The sequence below is a fragment of the Uranotaenia lowii genome, chromosome 2 (assembly GCF_029784155.1).
Source record: "Uranotaenia lowii strain MFRU-FL chromosome 2, ASM2978415v1, whole genome shotgun sequence".
Taxonomy (NCBI): Eukaryota; Metazoa; Arthropoda; class Insecta; order Diptera; family Culicidae; genus Uranotaenia; species Uranotaenia lowii.
In genome coordinates this window covers 374,465,132-374,478,767 of record NC_073692.1, presented here as the reverse complement: position 1 = coordinate 374,478,767, position 13,636 = coordinate 374,465,132, and the positions used below count along the sequence as shown (strand labels likewise).

General features: G+C 41.0%; 2 protein-coding genes across 2 annotated transcripts; both read left to right on the top strand.

Moving 5' to 3' along the window:
• Positions 1-8,038: 8,038 nt before the first annotated feature.
• LOC129746719 (general transcription factor IIH subunit 2) lies at positions 8,039-9,647 on the top strand. Its single transcript, XM_055740574.1, has 4 exons — positions 8,039-8,109; positions 8,181-8,255; positions 8,349-8,458; positions 8,524-9,647. Exons 2-4 carry the CDS (start codon positions 8,197-8,199, stop codon positions 9,594-9,596), a joined length of 1,242 nt encoding a protein of 413 aa, XP_055596549.1. The 5' UTR covers positions 8,039-8,109; positions 8,181-8,196; the 3' UTR covers positions 9,597-9,647.
• A 512-nt stretch (positions 9,648-10,159) lies between these two features.
• LOC129749785 (uncharacterized) lies at positions 10,160-11,893 on the top strand. Its single transcript, XM_055744867.1, has 5 exons — positions 10,160-10,296; positions 10,845-10,953; positions 11,017-11,156; positions 11,218-11,510; positions 11,576-11,893. Exons 2-5 carry the CDS (start codon positions 10,860-10,862, stop codon positions 11,766-11,768), a joined length of 720 nt encoding a protein of 239 aa, XP_055600842.1. The 5' UTR covers positions 10,160-10,296; positions 10,845-10,859; the 3' UTR covers positions 11,769-11,893.
• Positions 11,894-13,636: the final 1,743 nt, after the last annotated feature.

The following is a 13,636-nucleotide window of genomic DNA, read 5'->3' as shown; positions in this document are numbered from 1 at the left end:
ACTATATAGCTATAGATAGCTTATAACAACCCGTTCCCTGTATCGTTATTTGTATCTAAATGATTCCATATGATGAAAAAACGATTAATATAACTATAAAGGGAATCTTTTGGGTGCTTGGGAAGAAGATGGTGGTGGTGATCGTTTTTGTATGATACCGCTTCATGCGGTAATCAATATGAACAATTTTCGGATCGCATCGCAAAATTGGCACCACTAGCCTTTAACCCAACGAGACTAAAATAATGTTTCATTTAGATTTTAGTAGTAAAAAACCATTTTACACTTTTCTTGCTGGAAATATACAGTTTTATTTTTTTTTTTATCATAGGTTTGTTTATTAAGGCATTTTACTTTTTATAAAGTTTCGTTTTGCCGAGTGTATCACTTTATTAATCTATGTTAGTAGAAGGGGGAGCCGTAATAGTCGCGGCGACTCAACTGTTAGTTGTATTTTAATTTGGGGGTTGGGAAGGGGAGCGTTTAGGGTTCACTATCGGAAACATTTCTCCATCTGGGTTCGGTGGTGGCTTCCTGTAGCTGTGGATGCATGAGCTACTTCAGATTGTCGTCTTCCTGGCCAGACTTCTGGTGGAGTTTGTGGAACCCATTGGACGGTAGGTTATTCTATTGAATAGATGAAATGAACATTAATAGGGTACATATACAGGGGAAAAGCCACGAAGGAAGGAAGACTAAACGACCGAGTCAGACATTTTAAGATATTTGTAGATAGGGTACAAATATTCAAGATCAAGTTTTGCCAAGATGTCTCGAATTGGAACACCAGGTGGTTTACGTCGGGCCCTAAGGGTATCCAGTAGCCAAGCCCTCGATCGATCAAACCGTTCACACGTCCACACAACATGATCAATATCGTGGTAGCCATCCCCACAAACACAAACATTGCTTGTAACTAGTTGTATACGAAACAAATGCGCGTCAAGCCGGCAGTGATTTGACATGAGCCGAGAAACCACGCGAATGAAATCGCGACTCATGTTGAAATGCTTAAACCATGCCTTCGTCGGAACCTTAGGGATAATCGTATGGAGCCAACGTCCCTTTGTGCCATTATCCCAGCAAGACTGCCAAGCGTTAATCGCTAAAGTGCGAGGTATTGAAAAATATTCATTGTAAGTTATTATCCTCTCAAAGATTTCACCTTGTAACCAGCGGTGTGTAAACTCGCTTCGGAAAGAATCATTCGGCTGATTTTTTCCGAGTTTAACTTGTTGTGTGCAGATTGATTTTATCTTCGTTCCAATCATTACGTGATTGCACACAAAACGAAGAGTACAGTTCTGCATTGATGTTTCCCATGCCTCGCAGGAATAAAATCACACCAACAAACCAACAGAACGAAGCTTACCGCACACGATTGCACACAAGCGATCGTTGCCCGACGGACCGAGTTCCCATTCCTCGCACCCTTCTCTCGCTCGTTTCCCGTTCCCTTGTATCTATCACTTTTAGCCACGCCCCCATGCGTTGTCCGATTGATGTGTTCGGCTGCCGAACGAAAACGATTTGAATTTTGAATTCGCAGAACTGTACGTTCGCTTCCCTGATGTTTCCCCCGATTGCTGTTTACTCCTGCCGAGTTTACCCGAAGCTTACTTCCTGATGCTTTCCGATTTGAATTTCCGATAGCATCATTGCAGTTTGAGTTTAACGAAATAAAATCGTTCTGCAAAGAAGGGCAAAGTGCGATCGAGTATGTAGACTCGCGATTTTAACATCTCTGCTTGTAACGCGCCCACCTTAGCCAATGAGTCCGCCTTCTCATTGCCTTGTATAAGACAATGAGACGGGATCCAAGCTAAGGTAATCCTATACGAATTTTCGATCAGAGCGCCCAATATCCCTGAAATTTCCAGCAAAAAATGGGAAGAGCGCTTCATCAGTTTCATCGATCGAATTGCCTCAACGGAGCTGAGACTATCCGAATAGATGAAATAGTGGTCTGCGGGCAGTGTGCGAATGTGTTTCAAGGTGCAGTAAATAGCGGCTAGTTCAGCAGTGTAAACGGAGCATGGCTCTCGAAGCTTGAACGAAGCTTCAAAGCCCTCATTATACACTGCGAAGCCAGTCGCGTTGTCGATTCTAGAACCATCAGTAAAGAACATTTTTATAGGATCAATTTCACGTACTTTTGAAGCAAAGATTGAAGGAATAATGTTGGGTCGGACGTGATCTGGTATTCCACGGATGTCAGCGGTCATGGAAAGATCGAATCTTATCAAGGAACTGCTACTCGGGTAAAAGTGACTCGTGTCCGAATTTAATAAAGAAGGATTTATTTCTAATTGCCTAAAAGTTTTATAATTATTTACATATGTTACTTGCGGACAGTGATTGAATTTTGCTGAGCATGAGTTGATCAACCATCTCTCGCTCAACGCTTTACTCGGAAGCAAAGGTTGCTTTGAGGCAGCGAAAACGACAAAACCGATGATGTATACGCTCTCAACATGGCCGCCTTCATGAAGCATTATACATTCGAGGCAGCGAATCTAAAAAACCAAACGAATGGCTCTCACTCATCTCCTGTCACAACCTTGAGGGAACCGAATTCAAAAGGCAGAGCAAACCCGAGTCTCCTCGTTTGTGCCTGGATCGAATGCGTGAGGTTTTTCTGCTATTGCTATTATTGCACAGCAACCGCACGCAGGCAGCTAGTTTTTTCATTTCTTTTTCTTCCCCCCTCTTTCACCATACGTTGCGGGCCATGCAACGCAATAAGTTTGGTTGTTTTTGTTGTTGCCTCAACCTTTGCGGCGAGGTGGAGTTATTCAAATTCAACAACGAAAATGAGTATGTGTGCCTCGTCTTCTTCATGCATCATGTAGCAACCGAACGTTGAGAGAGTTCGTTCGGGGCAGCAAACGGATAGTGTCTCTCAGAGCAGATCCTCCTCATAGGGGGAGGTTTGAATGAATGTATATGTATCGTCTCCTGTATAGCTATGCGAGGCCTCAAAGTGTGTATTTTGAATGCCTCTGATGAGAAAATTGGTGAGGATTTCAATCACTGCTTGCGGATTAATATTCATAAGCCTTTCCAAATTTTCTATCACCAAAGGATTCATAGTTTCACTTCGAATTAGGAAACGTAGCGATAAATCGAAGAACCGATTTTTCAACGGCATTACTCCCGCCAGTACTTCGAGACCCATCGTATGTGTCGACTGCATACAACCCATGGCAATACGCAAACAACGATACTGTATTCGTTCTAGTTTAATCAAGTGGGTTTGCGCGGCGGACCCAAAGCAAAAGCTTCCGTATTCTATGACCGACAGTATCGTTGTTTGGTATAACCTGATGAGGTCCTGTGGATGAGCACCCCACCAGGTTCCAGTAATCGTTCGAAGAAAATTGATTCTCTTTTGGCATTTTTGTGTCAAGTACCTAATATGTTTTCCCCAGAGGCATTTAGAGTCGAACCAGACACCCAAATATTTAAAACTAAGAGATTGAGTTAGAGTTCTACCCATCATAAGGAGCTCTATTTGGGGAGGGGAATGCTTCCTTGAAAAAACTACTAACTCGGTTTTACTAGGCGAAAACTCGATACCTAGATTCCTGGCCCAATGTGATAAATTATTTAGAGTTTCTTGTAACGGAGGTTTTATTTGGGCGTCTGTTTTACCTGTGATATGAACAACACAGTCATCCGCAAGCTGTCGTAGCGTGCAATTTTGTGCCATACAACTATCGATTTCTCGGACATAAAAGTTGTATAGCAGGGGGCTTAAACATGAGCCTTGGGGTAGACCCATGTAACTAATTCGTTCAACTTTGGTTTCTCCATGGCTAAAATGCATGATTTTTTCAGACAACAGGTTGTATAGAAAATTGTTCAAAATTGGTGAAAGTCCGCAAGAGTTAAGATTACTAGATAGCACTTCTATGGACACCGAATCGAATGCCCCTTTGATGTCCAGAAATACTGCCCCCATCTGCTCTTTTTGGGCAAACGCCAATTGAATGTCTGATGAAAGTAATGCTAGACAGTCGTTCGTACCCTTGCCTCTACGAAATCCAAATTGTGTACTTGACAACAGGTTGTTTGATTCAACCCATTTATCCAGCCGAAAGAGAATCATTTTTTCGAGCAATTTCCGGAGACACGAGAGCATTGCAATCGGCCTATACGAATTGTATTCAGAAGCTGGTTTTCCCGGTTTTTGGATGGCGATGACTTTCACTTGTCTCCAGTCATGCGGAACAATGTTCAACTCCAAACACTTATTGAATAAATTCAACAAGCGTTTCTTAGCGGTATCTGGCAGATTCTTCAACAAGTTGAATTTGATTCTGTCCAGTCCGGGAGCTGAATTGTTGCAAGACCAGAGCGCAAGTGAAAGTTCGACCATCGAGAATTGATCCTCCGTTTCGGAACTATTCTCTGTATCCCGATAGTGTCTCTGAGCTGGTGCTGCGTCCGGGCAGACCTTTTTCGCGAACTGTATCAGCCATCGACTTGAACTTTCTTCAGTTTCGTTCGAAGGAGTGTGATTTCGCATGTTTCGTGCCGTTCTCCAAAGCGTGTGCAAAGACGTTTCTCGAGATAACCCATCCACGAATCGCCGCCAGTACCCCCGTTTCTTGCCCCTGATCAAGTTCTTGAACTTGCGTTCCAAGGCCAAATAACGTTGGAACTTCTCTGGCAATCCGGTTCTGCGAAACTCAACAAACGCCTTGCACTTTTCAGTTCGCGCGCGCGAGCAATCTCCATCCCACCACGGAGTGGGAGGCCGTTTCTGTATCGTCGAGCTTTCATTCCGTCTTACCTGTGCCCCGATTGCACAGTCCACAATTGTCCCGGAAATAAATCTGTACTCTGCCTCCGGAGGCAGTTCTTCTGTTAGGTCAATGGCTTCAATGACGTCCGATGCATACTTTTTCCAATCTATATTCCTTGTGAGGTCATAAGGAATATTGATTTCTTCGGGTGGACTACGACCACTGATGACAGAAATATTGATAGGCAAATGATCGCTTCCCTGAGGGTCTTGGATTACCTTCCACGTACAATCCAAACTCAGAGAGGAAGAAGCTAAAGAAAGGTCTAAAATACTATGCTGTGATTGGGATCCATTAATTCGAGTCACTTCCCCATTGTTTAAGACAGTCATGTTGAAGTCGTCGCACAGCTCATAAATAATGTTAGCACGTTCATCATCACGTGAGCTACCCCAGCCCACGCCATGGGAGTTAAAATCTCCCAGAACCCCGGCTAGTATTCAGAACCCCGGCTAGTGAAATAATATTCGCCAATTGGTTCCGGCTAACGCTTGAAGATGGCGGAATATAAACCGAGGCTAGACAAAGGTCTTGACCTTTTATTCTAGCTTGGCAACTAACGACTTCAATACCTGGAGATGGTTGTAGTGGAATACGATAGAAAGAGTGGCATTTCTTGATCCCCAAAAGAACACCACCCCCTCTTTGACCATCACGATCCAGGCGAATAATGTTGTGGCTGTGGAAGTTGAAATCTACGTTAGGAGAAAGCCAAGTTTCGCATAAGGCGAATACATCACAATTCAAATTGTGTACCAAAGCTTGAAAAGAGTCTAATTTTGGTAGAATACTTCTGCAGTTCCATTGCAATACAGAAACAACTTCTCTTCCCTCATTGGATGAGTTAGCCATCAAAAGAAATTGTTTCTGCGATGAGGGTCATAGTGAGAGCTTTCTTTTTCAAGACTTCTCTCAAAAGCGGTACAAACATATTAATCATAGTCCTCCATCCTGCAGGTACGCTGAAAAAGTCCAGGATGAATGCAACGATTTCCGAGAATTTCATCTTACCATCGGCCGAAAAGCTGGGAAAACCATTCGACGATGGATCAGATGCAGTTTCTCTGGGAATTGTTGCATTCCTGTTAACTACTGATGGGCCTGAAGTCTGAAGGGAAGCCTGGGGTTTTGACTTCCCAGAAAGTGGAGGGAAGTCCTTCGGGGATGGATTAAAACCCGGAGGATTCTGAATAGGAGGGGAAGAATTACTATTTCCACTTTGAGGATTTCTTTTAGTTTTAATTTTACTGGCAGCCAATGTGGTTTGTGTTTTAGTGGTGCGTTTCCTTTTTGGAGCCTGTGAAACATTATTTTTTAAAAATGGCCCAGTTGATGTTCCTTCGCATGGGTCCTCCCCTTCGGACTCATCCTCGCTTAGAAGGCCAAACTGGTTTTCTGAGACGATTGGCAAAGACTTTATTAGCATGTCTCTATAGGACTTTTTGACACGAGTTTTTAGAGAAGTCTTGATTTTTTCCCGGCGCGATATGTACTTCGGACACGCCGAGAGAGCATGAGATGCTTCCCCAGTGCAATATAAACACCTGTTTGCTGCTGGTGTTGTACACGAAGCTTCCTCATGCTTCTCCCCGCACTTAGAGCAGCGTGCCTGATTGCAACAGTAGGCGGCCGTATGATCCAACTGCTTGCACTTCTGGCAGAACATGACCGAAGGCACATAAAGTCTCACAGGTAGACGAACCTTCCCGATCGCAACGTAATCAGGAAGTGCAGTGCCGGAAAAGGTAACGCGATAGGAGTTCGTCAGGGAAAATGTTCGTTCTTCCCCCTCGCCAGATGCTGATTTTAGTTGTCGCGCGTCCAACACCTTGACCGTAGGAAGACCAGGGTCTTTAAATCGGCCAACCCCGGACTTCACCAGATCATCGACGGACAAACCCTCTTCGGTTACCACTCCGTCGATTTCCACGTCACGAGCGGGAACGTAAACGCGGTACTCGATCGTAAACTTCGGGTCACAAGCAATGGCATTCGCTTCCTTCAAGCTACCAACAACAATGCGCATCTTGTGCGGTCTCATAGGCTGGTAGCTTATTACGGAAGGGTAAGATCGATCAAGGTCCCGTGCAATTGAAATCACATTGGGTGATTTCCCATTCGGTTTGGACCGGATGTAAACCACCCAAGGTCCCGTCGATTCAGGTTGGTAAACCCGACGACGAGGGGGAGGTTTCGGCAACTCTAAAAGCGGGGCTTTTGATATTGGAGGGGAAACATTTGAGGTTGAGGAAGGTTTGCCGAAAGTAAAGGCAATCGGTGAAATCGATAGTCGACAGGGTTGAGGGGTAGGGGAAGTAGAAGGGTTATTTTCGGTGTCCGATATATACATGGGAACATTAGGTGCTATGTCATGGTCAGATTCATCGGAAAAAAAATCCTCGGAAATAAGTCCCTCTCGGATGGGAGGTTTTTTTCCTCCCTCGCCGCCGTCATCCATTAGTGGGTAACTTCCCTAGCTAATGGGTAAGTGGAGAACGAAACCGTATAAAAGTTATCAAAATTAGATCCAATAATTAAGGCCAAATTGTAGAGAAAAAAAAATGTATACATATAAATAAAGATTCAGCATAAAAAACGAAAGGGTACAAAGGAGGAAAAGAAGAGAAGGGAAAAATTACTAAGAGAAAAAAAAACCAAAAAAAAAAAAACTTTTTGGAAAAGAAAAAAAAATCCAACTTTGGATTTTTGGGTAACCCTATTATTGGGTATACCCTATACCACCTGCTGCCAACGTGGCCTATTGTTGACTTTCCACTATCTACAGCTCGGTCTTTTGTCTTCGCTGTTGGAGAACGCCAACGATGATTATCCCTTATAATGGCCGAAGGGAACACTGTTGTGATATAATCTATCGTGCCTGGTCCTTCTCCCAGAACGAACGGCACATAAGACCGGATCTATCGGGAGACACGGAACGGCACGGATGGTATCCACTCACTGGTTGGTATCAACTTCTCACAATTCGGTTCACTAACTTTCACTGGGAAAAAACACAACCGCTTGCGTCAACTGTTGCGAGACGAATCATATACAGTTTTAGTTATATAAAAAAAAACTCCTTAATTCATATTTCAAAATACACTGAACTTGCTTATTTATCTGGCGCCACTGCGGTGGCGGTAAAATAACGTTTTGCAGAATCCATCTCTATTCGCAATTCACCACCTGGGAATACGATTAAACAAAAAAGCAAAACAAATAAATTTTGTTTTGATTCTGGATTCGCGAGTTGCACGCATTCTTGCAATTTCAGTGAATAATTTTTACAAAACTATAGGTTTGTTATTAGATAATTTATTGTTTAAATTAATCCTAATTTAAAAATATCTCGTTTCCATATATCTTCAGCTCTCTGGACCAAACGATGGCCGACGAGGAAGAAGCAAAGGAATACCGGTGGGAAACCGGCTACGAAAAAACATGGTACGAAACAATTTTGTAAAATTAGAACAAGAGCTTACAGATTTTCAATTTATTGTGAATAATGAATTTAACTTAAATTAAATCTTTTTTTAGGGAAGCCATCAAAGAAGACGACGATGGCTTGGTTGAAGGTTCGATTGCCGAAATTATTCAGAAGGCCAAACGGAAGCGCCAAGCCATGAAGAAGGGCTTCAGCAAACTTGGTGAGTGAAATCAGTAGATTCAATGTATCAAAATTTACAGCAAGATTACGTTTGCAATTTTTCAGGTATGATGCGCCATCTCTATATCATATTGGATTGCTCGGAAGCAATGACCGTTCCGGATTTGAAACCCACCAGATTTATTTGTACACTTAAACTGTTGGAAATCTTTATTGAAGAATTTTTTGATCAAAACCCCATCAGTCAACTGGGTGTCATTGCTCTAAAAGCCAAAAGAGCGGAAAAAATCACAGAACTGGGTGGCAGTTGCCGGAAACACATGAAAGCGGTTCACAACTTGAATAAGTTGAACCTGACTGGGGAACCGTCTCTGCAGAATGGTCTAGAACTAGCGTTGAAAACGCTCAAGATGGTTCCATCTCATGCCAGCCGCGAGGTCCTGATTGTTATGGGAAGTTTGACAACGTGTGACCCGACCGATATCCACGTTACGATTGAGTCGCTCAAAGCCGAAGGAATTCGATGTTCTGTCGTTAGTCTATCGGCTGAAATCCGTATTTGCAAGTTTCTGTGCACGGAAACGGGTGGCGTTTATGGAGCAGTGCTGGACGATGCTCATTTCAAGGATCAGTTGCTGCAACACATCGACCCTCCGCAGGCCGGAAATCAACAGGACTTTTCTTTGATCAAGATGGGATTCCCTCACGGTAAAACCGAAGATGGTAAAGATCCGGTACTGACAATGTGTATGTGTCACATTGACAGCGCGGATGACCCGGCGAAGCTCACTTCAGGTGGCTATCATTGTCCCCAATGCTACAGTAAATACTGCGAACTTCCGGTGGAGTGTGTTTCGTGTGGGCTTACCCTGGCATCGGCTCCACATTTGGCTCGTTCTTATCACCATCTATTTCCGGTGCCACACTTTGAGGAGCTACCATTTGGACAGCTGGAAGGAGCCACTAACTGCTATGGCTGTCAGAAGTTGTTTGGCGAAACGACCGATAAAACCGTTTATCGGTGCGGTGCTTGTGCGCAAATATTTTGCATTGATTGCGACATTTTCATTCACGAAACCATGCACTCGTGTGTTGGATGTACCACAATACCGGCCTCAGTACAAGCGTTACATGCTCGCAAACCGGTTGCTCCGCCACATAGTATGTCTATATTGTGAAGTGGAGTATTAGTTGGTGGATTATAAAAAAATAAATGTTTTCATTGTCTACTTCCCTTTTTTGTTTAGTTTTATTGAAACAATTCTCTAACAACCGATCCAGTACTCTATCAATCTTCTATCTCTTCATTTTCTTGCGTTAAACCGAGGATAAATTTAAATAGTGCATCATAATAGATTTTGTGATATTTATTTATTAATTAATACTTGCAAAGTAAGAAAATTTCTTATAAATTTTTGCAATCGGGTTTGGATGAGCTTACAAAATAATCAAGAACAAATTTACTTTTAAAACTAGAAACTACAAACTATCTTCTATTTATTAAAGGGTACAAACGTACTTTTTCACGCAGCTTGTGACTCAGTTTGTTTATATTTGCGCATTTGCTCTTTTCAAAAATTGATAACGGTATACTGGTGTTTTTTACCTAGAAATTAAATATTTTTAAAATATCAAAAAAAATTGTTTTACCTGATTGTTCTCGATATTTTCTGACTGTTTTTTTTTCGTGCACAAACTTTGGGTTGCCATTTTTAGTACACTGTTTTATCAATATATGAGTAAACCGAAGAGAGCGTGTACATGTTCGTACTAAAATAGATTGCAGTTGGCGAGCGTGCAGTTAAAAATACCCAAGTTGGATAGGACAAATTCTTCAATAACCGTGTTACAATCTGATGAAATTGAACATTTCAACAGGTAAAAAAACCGTTTTTATAATAAATCGTATACATTTTTACTTTTCCTAGATCTGGGTCGGAAAAAACAGGTAGGAATGTGGCTACTTCGAAAACTTTGTACTAAATTTGATATGTTTGCACCGTAAAAGGGAGTAGCTATGAGCTGTTTCGGAAGTTCATTAATTTATTTTTTTTTTGTTAGTAATCGGATTCAAGAACATAATTAAACAGCTGCAGCTGGTTAACTGTACTTCTTTTTTAAGTCACATTTCAACCCTCGATTAAAAAAAACTCGTAAGAAGCAAATTGCTCAATTGAAGACTTCAACTGTAACTGTTCTTATTTAAATTCTTTTTGAAATTTTTACTCTGAAGAAACAGAAACTGAAATCGTTATTGAAAACTTAAAATGCAAATTAAAATTCACGATACTGGAACAATATTTAATAAAATTTTGGTAATGGTTTTGAATACAAACTACATGCAATTTAAACAAACAAAAATTTTTATCATTTGAAAAGCCGTGAACAAAATTTGTCTAATATTCTACGCTTCCGCTTCCCTGTAGCCCAACTTTTTAAATATGACCAAGAAGAACGGCAAAAGATATCAAGAATTAGCAGAATCTAGAAAAAATCGTCAACAGGAATCGCAAGAATTGAGAAACTTTTTGAAAGGTAAATTTTGCATTTAAAAGCTTATTGACAAAATACATTACATACTCACCCTTAAAATTCCAGACAGAGAAATGTACGTTCCGGGGATGAAATTAGAGCAAATGCGTAGTTTGTGTGATGTCATTGAAGAGTCCATGTTGGACGAGCAGCTTCGTCAGTCAATGGAGCAATCGGACCCGCAAACAGATGCTGTTCTGGATATGGTAATTAGAGTTCTGCTAAAAAAAACTTGAAAATTTAAAACCAACATTTTATTTTCAACAGATCGGTCGTCACAAGGAGGTACTTCTTCGAGAATACCAGCCCTTCGCTATTGTCGCTCTGCCCGACGTCAATAGTAGCTTTAAATGTGCTACAAAAAGCGAGGCTTCCGGTCCATCCCCGCCGAAAATAAAGCACAGCGGCCTTCCGAACGATTCCGTATCGGTTGCAAATCAATTTGTACTACAGCAGACGGTCGCCTCCCCACCAATTATTAGAAAGTCTCGAAGGAAACGTTCGCCGGACGTCAACGTGGATTCGAGTGACTCCGAAAACTGGTACTCTCCCGATTGTCCGTGAGTTATTATAATTTCATTATTTTTCTTAAAAAAGATCAATTTTTTGTTTTTCAAAATTGCAGAGGACCAAATTGTCGTGTTATCGTTAAGGTGGAAGTAGAAATACATTCACCACCTAAAACAGCTGATATTGATGATGTTGAAGCTGGCACATCTTCGCACAACCTAAGTTCGCACAATGATTCAGGCAAGAAACGAGGTATCGAACGCAGTCAGGAACCGATCCAATGGGACTCGATTGATGAGTTCATCTAAACTTTGTCCGAAAAGACCAAATTTATAATTTCAGGAAGATCAAGAAACGGGGAAGGTGAGTCGTTCAATTTGTTAGAATTATTTTTATATCGTTGAAATTGTCATAATAAAAGATTTATAATAACCTTGAAGGGTATCTAGATCCTTTGACATAATATTCAGAACTAAAGATAATGCTACGTTTTCAGTGCAAATATTGTTTCTCCGTGGCATTTTTATAAAAGAAATAGAAGTTTTTGAACGAAATTGATAACGATATTGACTCAGTTGTTCTCTTAAAAACATATAGCAGGTTCACATGACGCTAACTGACGTAATTTGTGATCAACTGTTGAGTCTTGTATACCTCCGTGGGCGTGATTGAGTGCTCATCTATATCACTTTGATATAAATGGGTATACCTTGACGTATAACAACATTAAATATAGAATAGTGAGAGTATCACAATTCAGCGTTGTTATAGGCATCAACGGATCACTTCCGACCATAAGTGAAACGGAACCCCTAGATGTCGGTCCCACGGCTTTTAACTAAAGCTCAATCACATGGTCAATCTGGTCCGATCAGAAATGATTGTTTGACCTTTTATTGTTATTTTAATGTTCTTTTCTATTTTTCTTAATGTTCTTTTCTATTTTTCAGATCATTCGGATGTGGAGTTTTTTTTCTCTTCAGATATATTGAAATAGTTGGAAAGTTAGAAAGGAGTAGGTTAACATATTCAAATACCATATTCCTCCCCAATGCTCCAGTGGATGTGTATTTGCGGTTTATGAATTACGATGGCTTATTCTTAAATCTAGCTTTTTTCAATCACTGGGGGCTAGACTGGCCCAAATTTGTATGGGAAATTTAAAACCTGTAAAATGTTATACGCTGCAGGCTAAAATTGGTCCTGGGCCTAGTACAAGATCTCATGCCAAATTTGGGCCAGATCGGACCACGGGAAGGGGTCGCTCAACGAGCCTGAAGTTTGTATGGGATTTTGAGACATTTTGTTCGAGAGGAACATGAAAAACCAGTTTTTCGTCAATAACTTTTGTCTCCCTCGTCCGATTTCTTTCAAAAACGGGTTTTCTTAAAGCCTAAATTATGACAAATATTTCATCTGAAGGTTGCATTTCAATTAAAGTTAAGATAAAAAAAGTTATTAAGCTTCAAAAATTGGTTAACTTTTTTAAGGGTGATATTCATCACTTTTTTAATGAGGCGAATAAAGTCCGACCAGAACACTCAATGTGAAATGCATGCCGTTTCGTCGAATAATGACCGATTTTAACCATTGTTGTTGCGCTCGATTGCACTTTTTAATGTTTTTCTAATATTTGAGTTTGGATGATATTCACTTGATAGTTCTGAAAGAAGTAAGGGCGGAAAAATGCTTGACAATTGCATAACCACAGGGGCTTAGGAACATGACTGGACGATTTGTGATGTCAATAAAAAAAACAGTTTTTCATCAATAACTTTGGTTCCCGTCGGTCGATTTCTTCCGAGAATAATGTTTCTAAAAGCCTAAATTATGAAAAATATTTCATCCGAAGACTGCATTTCGATAAGAGTTTAGAAAAAAAAGTTATGAGGCTTCAAAAATAGGCTAACTTTCTACGGTGGTATTCATTACTGTTAATGAGGCGTCAATATGTTCGACCAGCCCAACTCATCAACAGTGATAAATACCATCCTTTAAGAAAAACCGTTTTTGAAAGAAATCGGCCAATGGAAACCAAAATTATTGATGAAAAACAGGTTTTTCATGTTTCTTCCGAGCAAAATGTCTCAAAATGCCATACAAACTTCAGTCTCGTTGAGCGACCCCTTGCCGTAATTCGATCTGTCCCAAATTTGGCATGAGATCTTGTACTAGG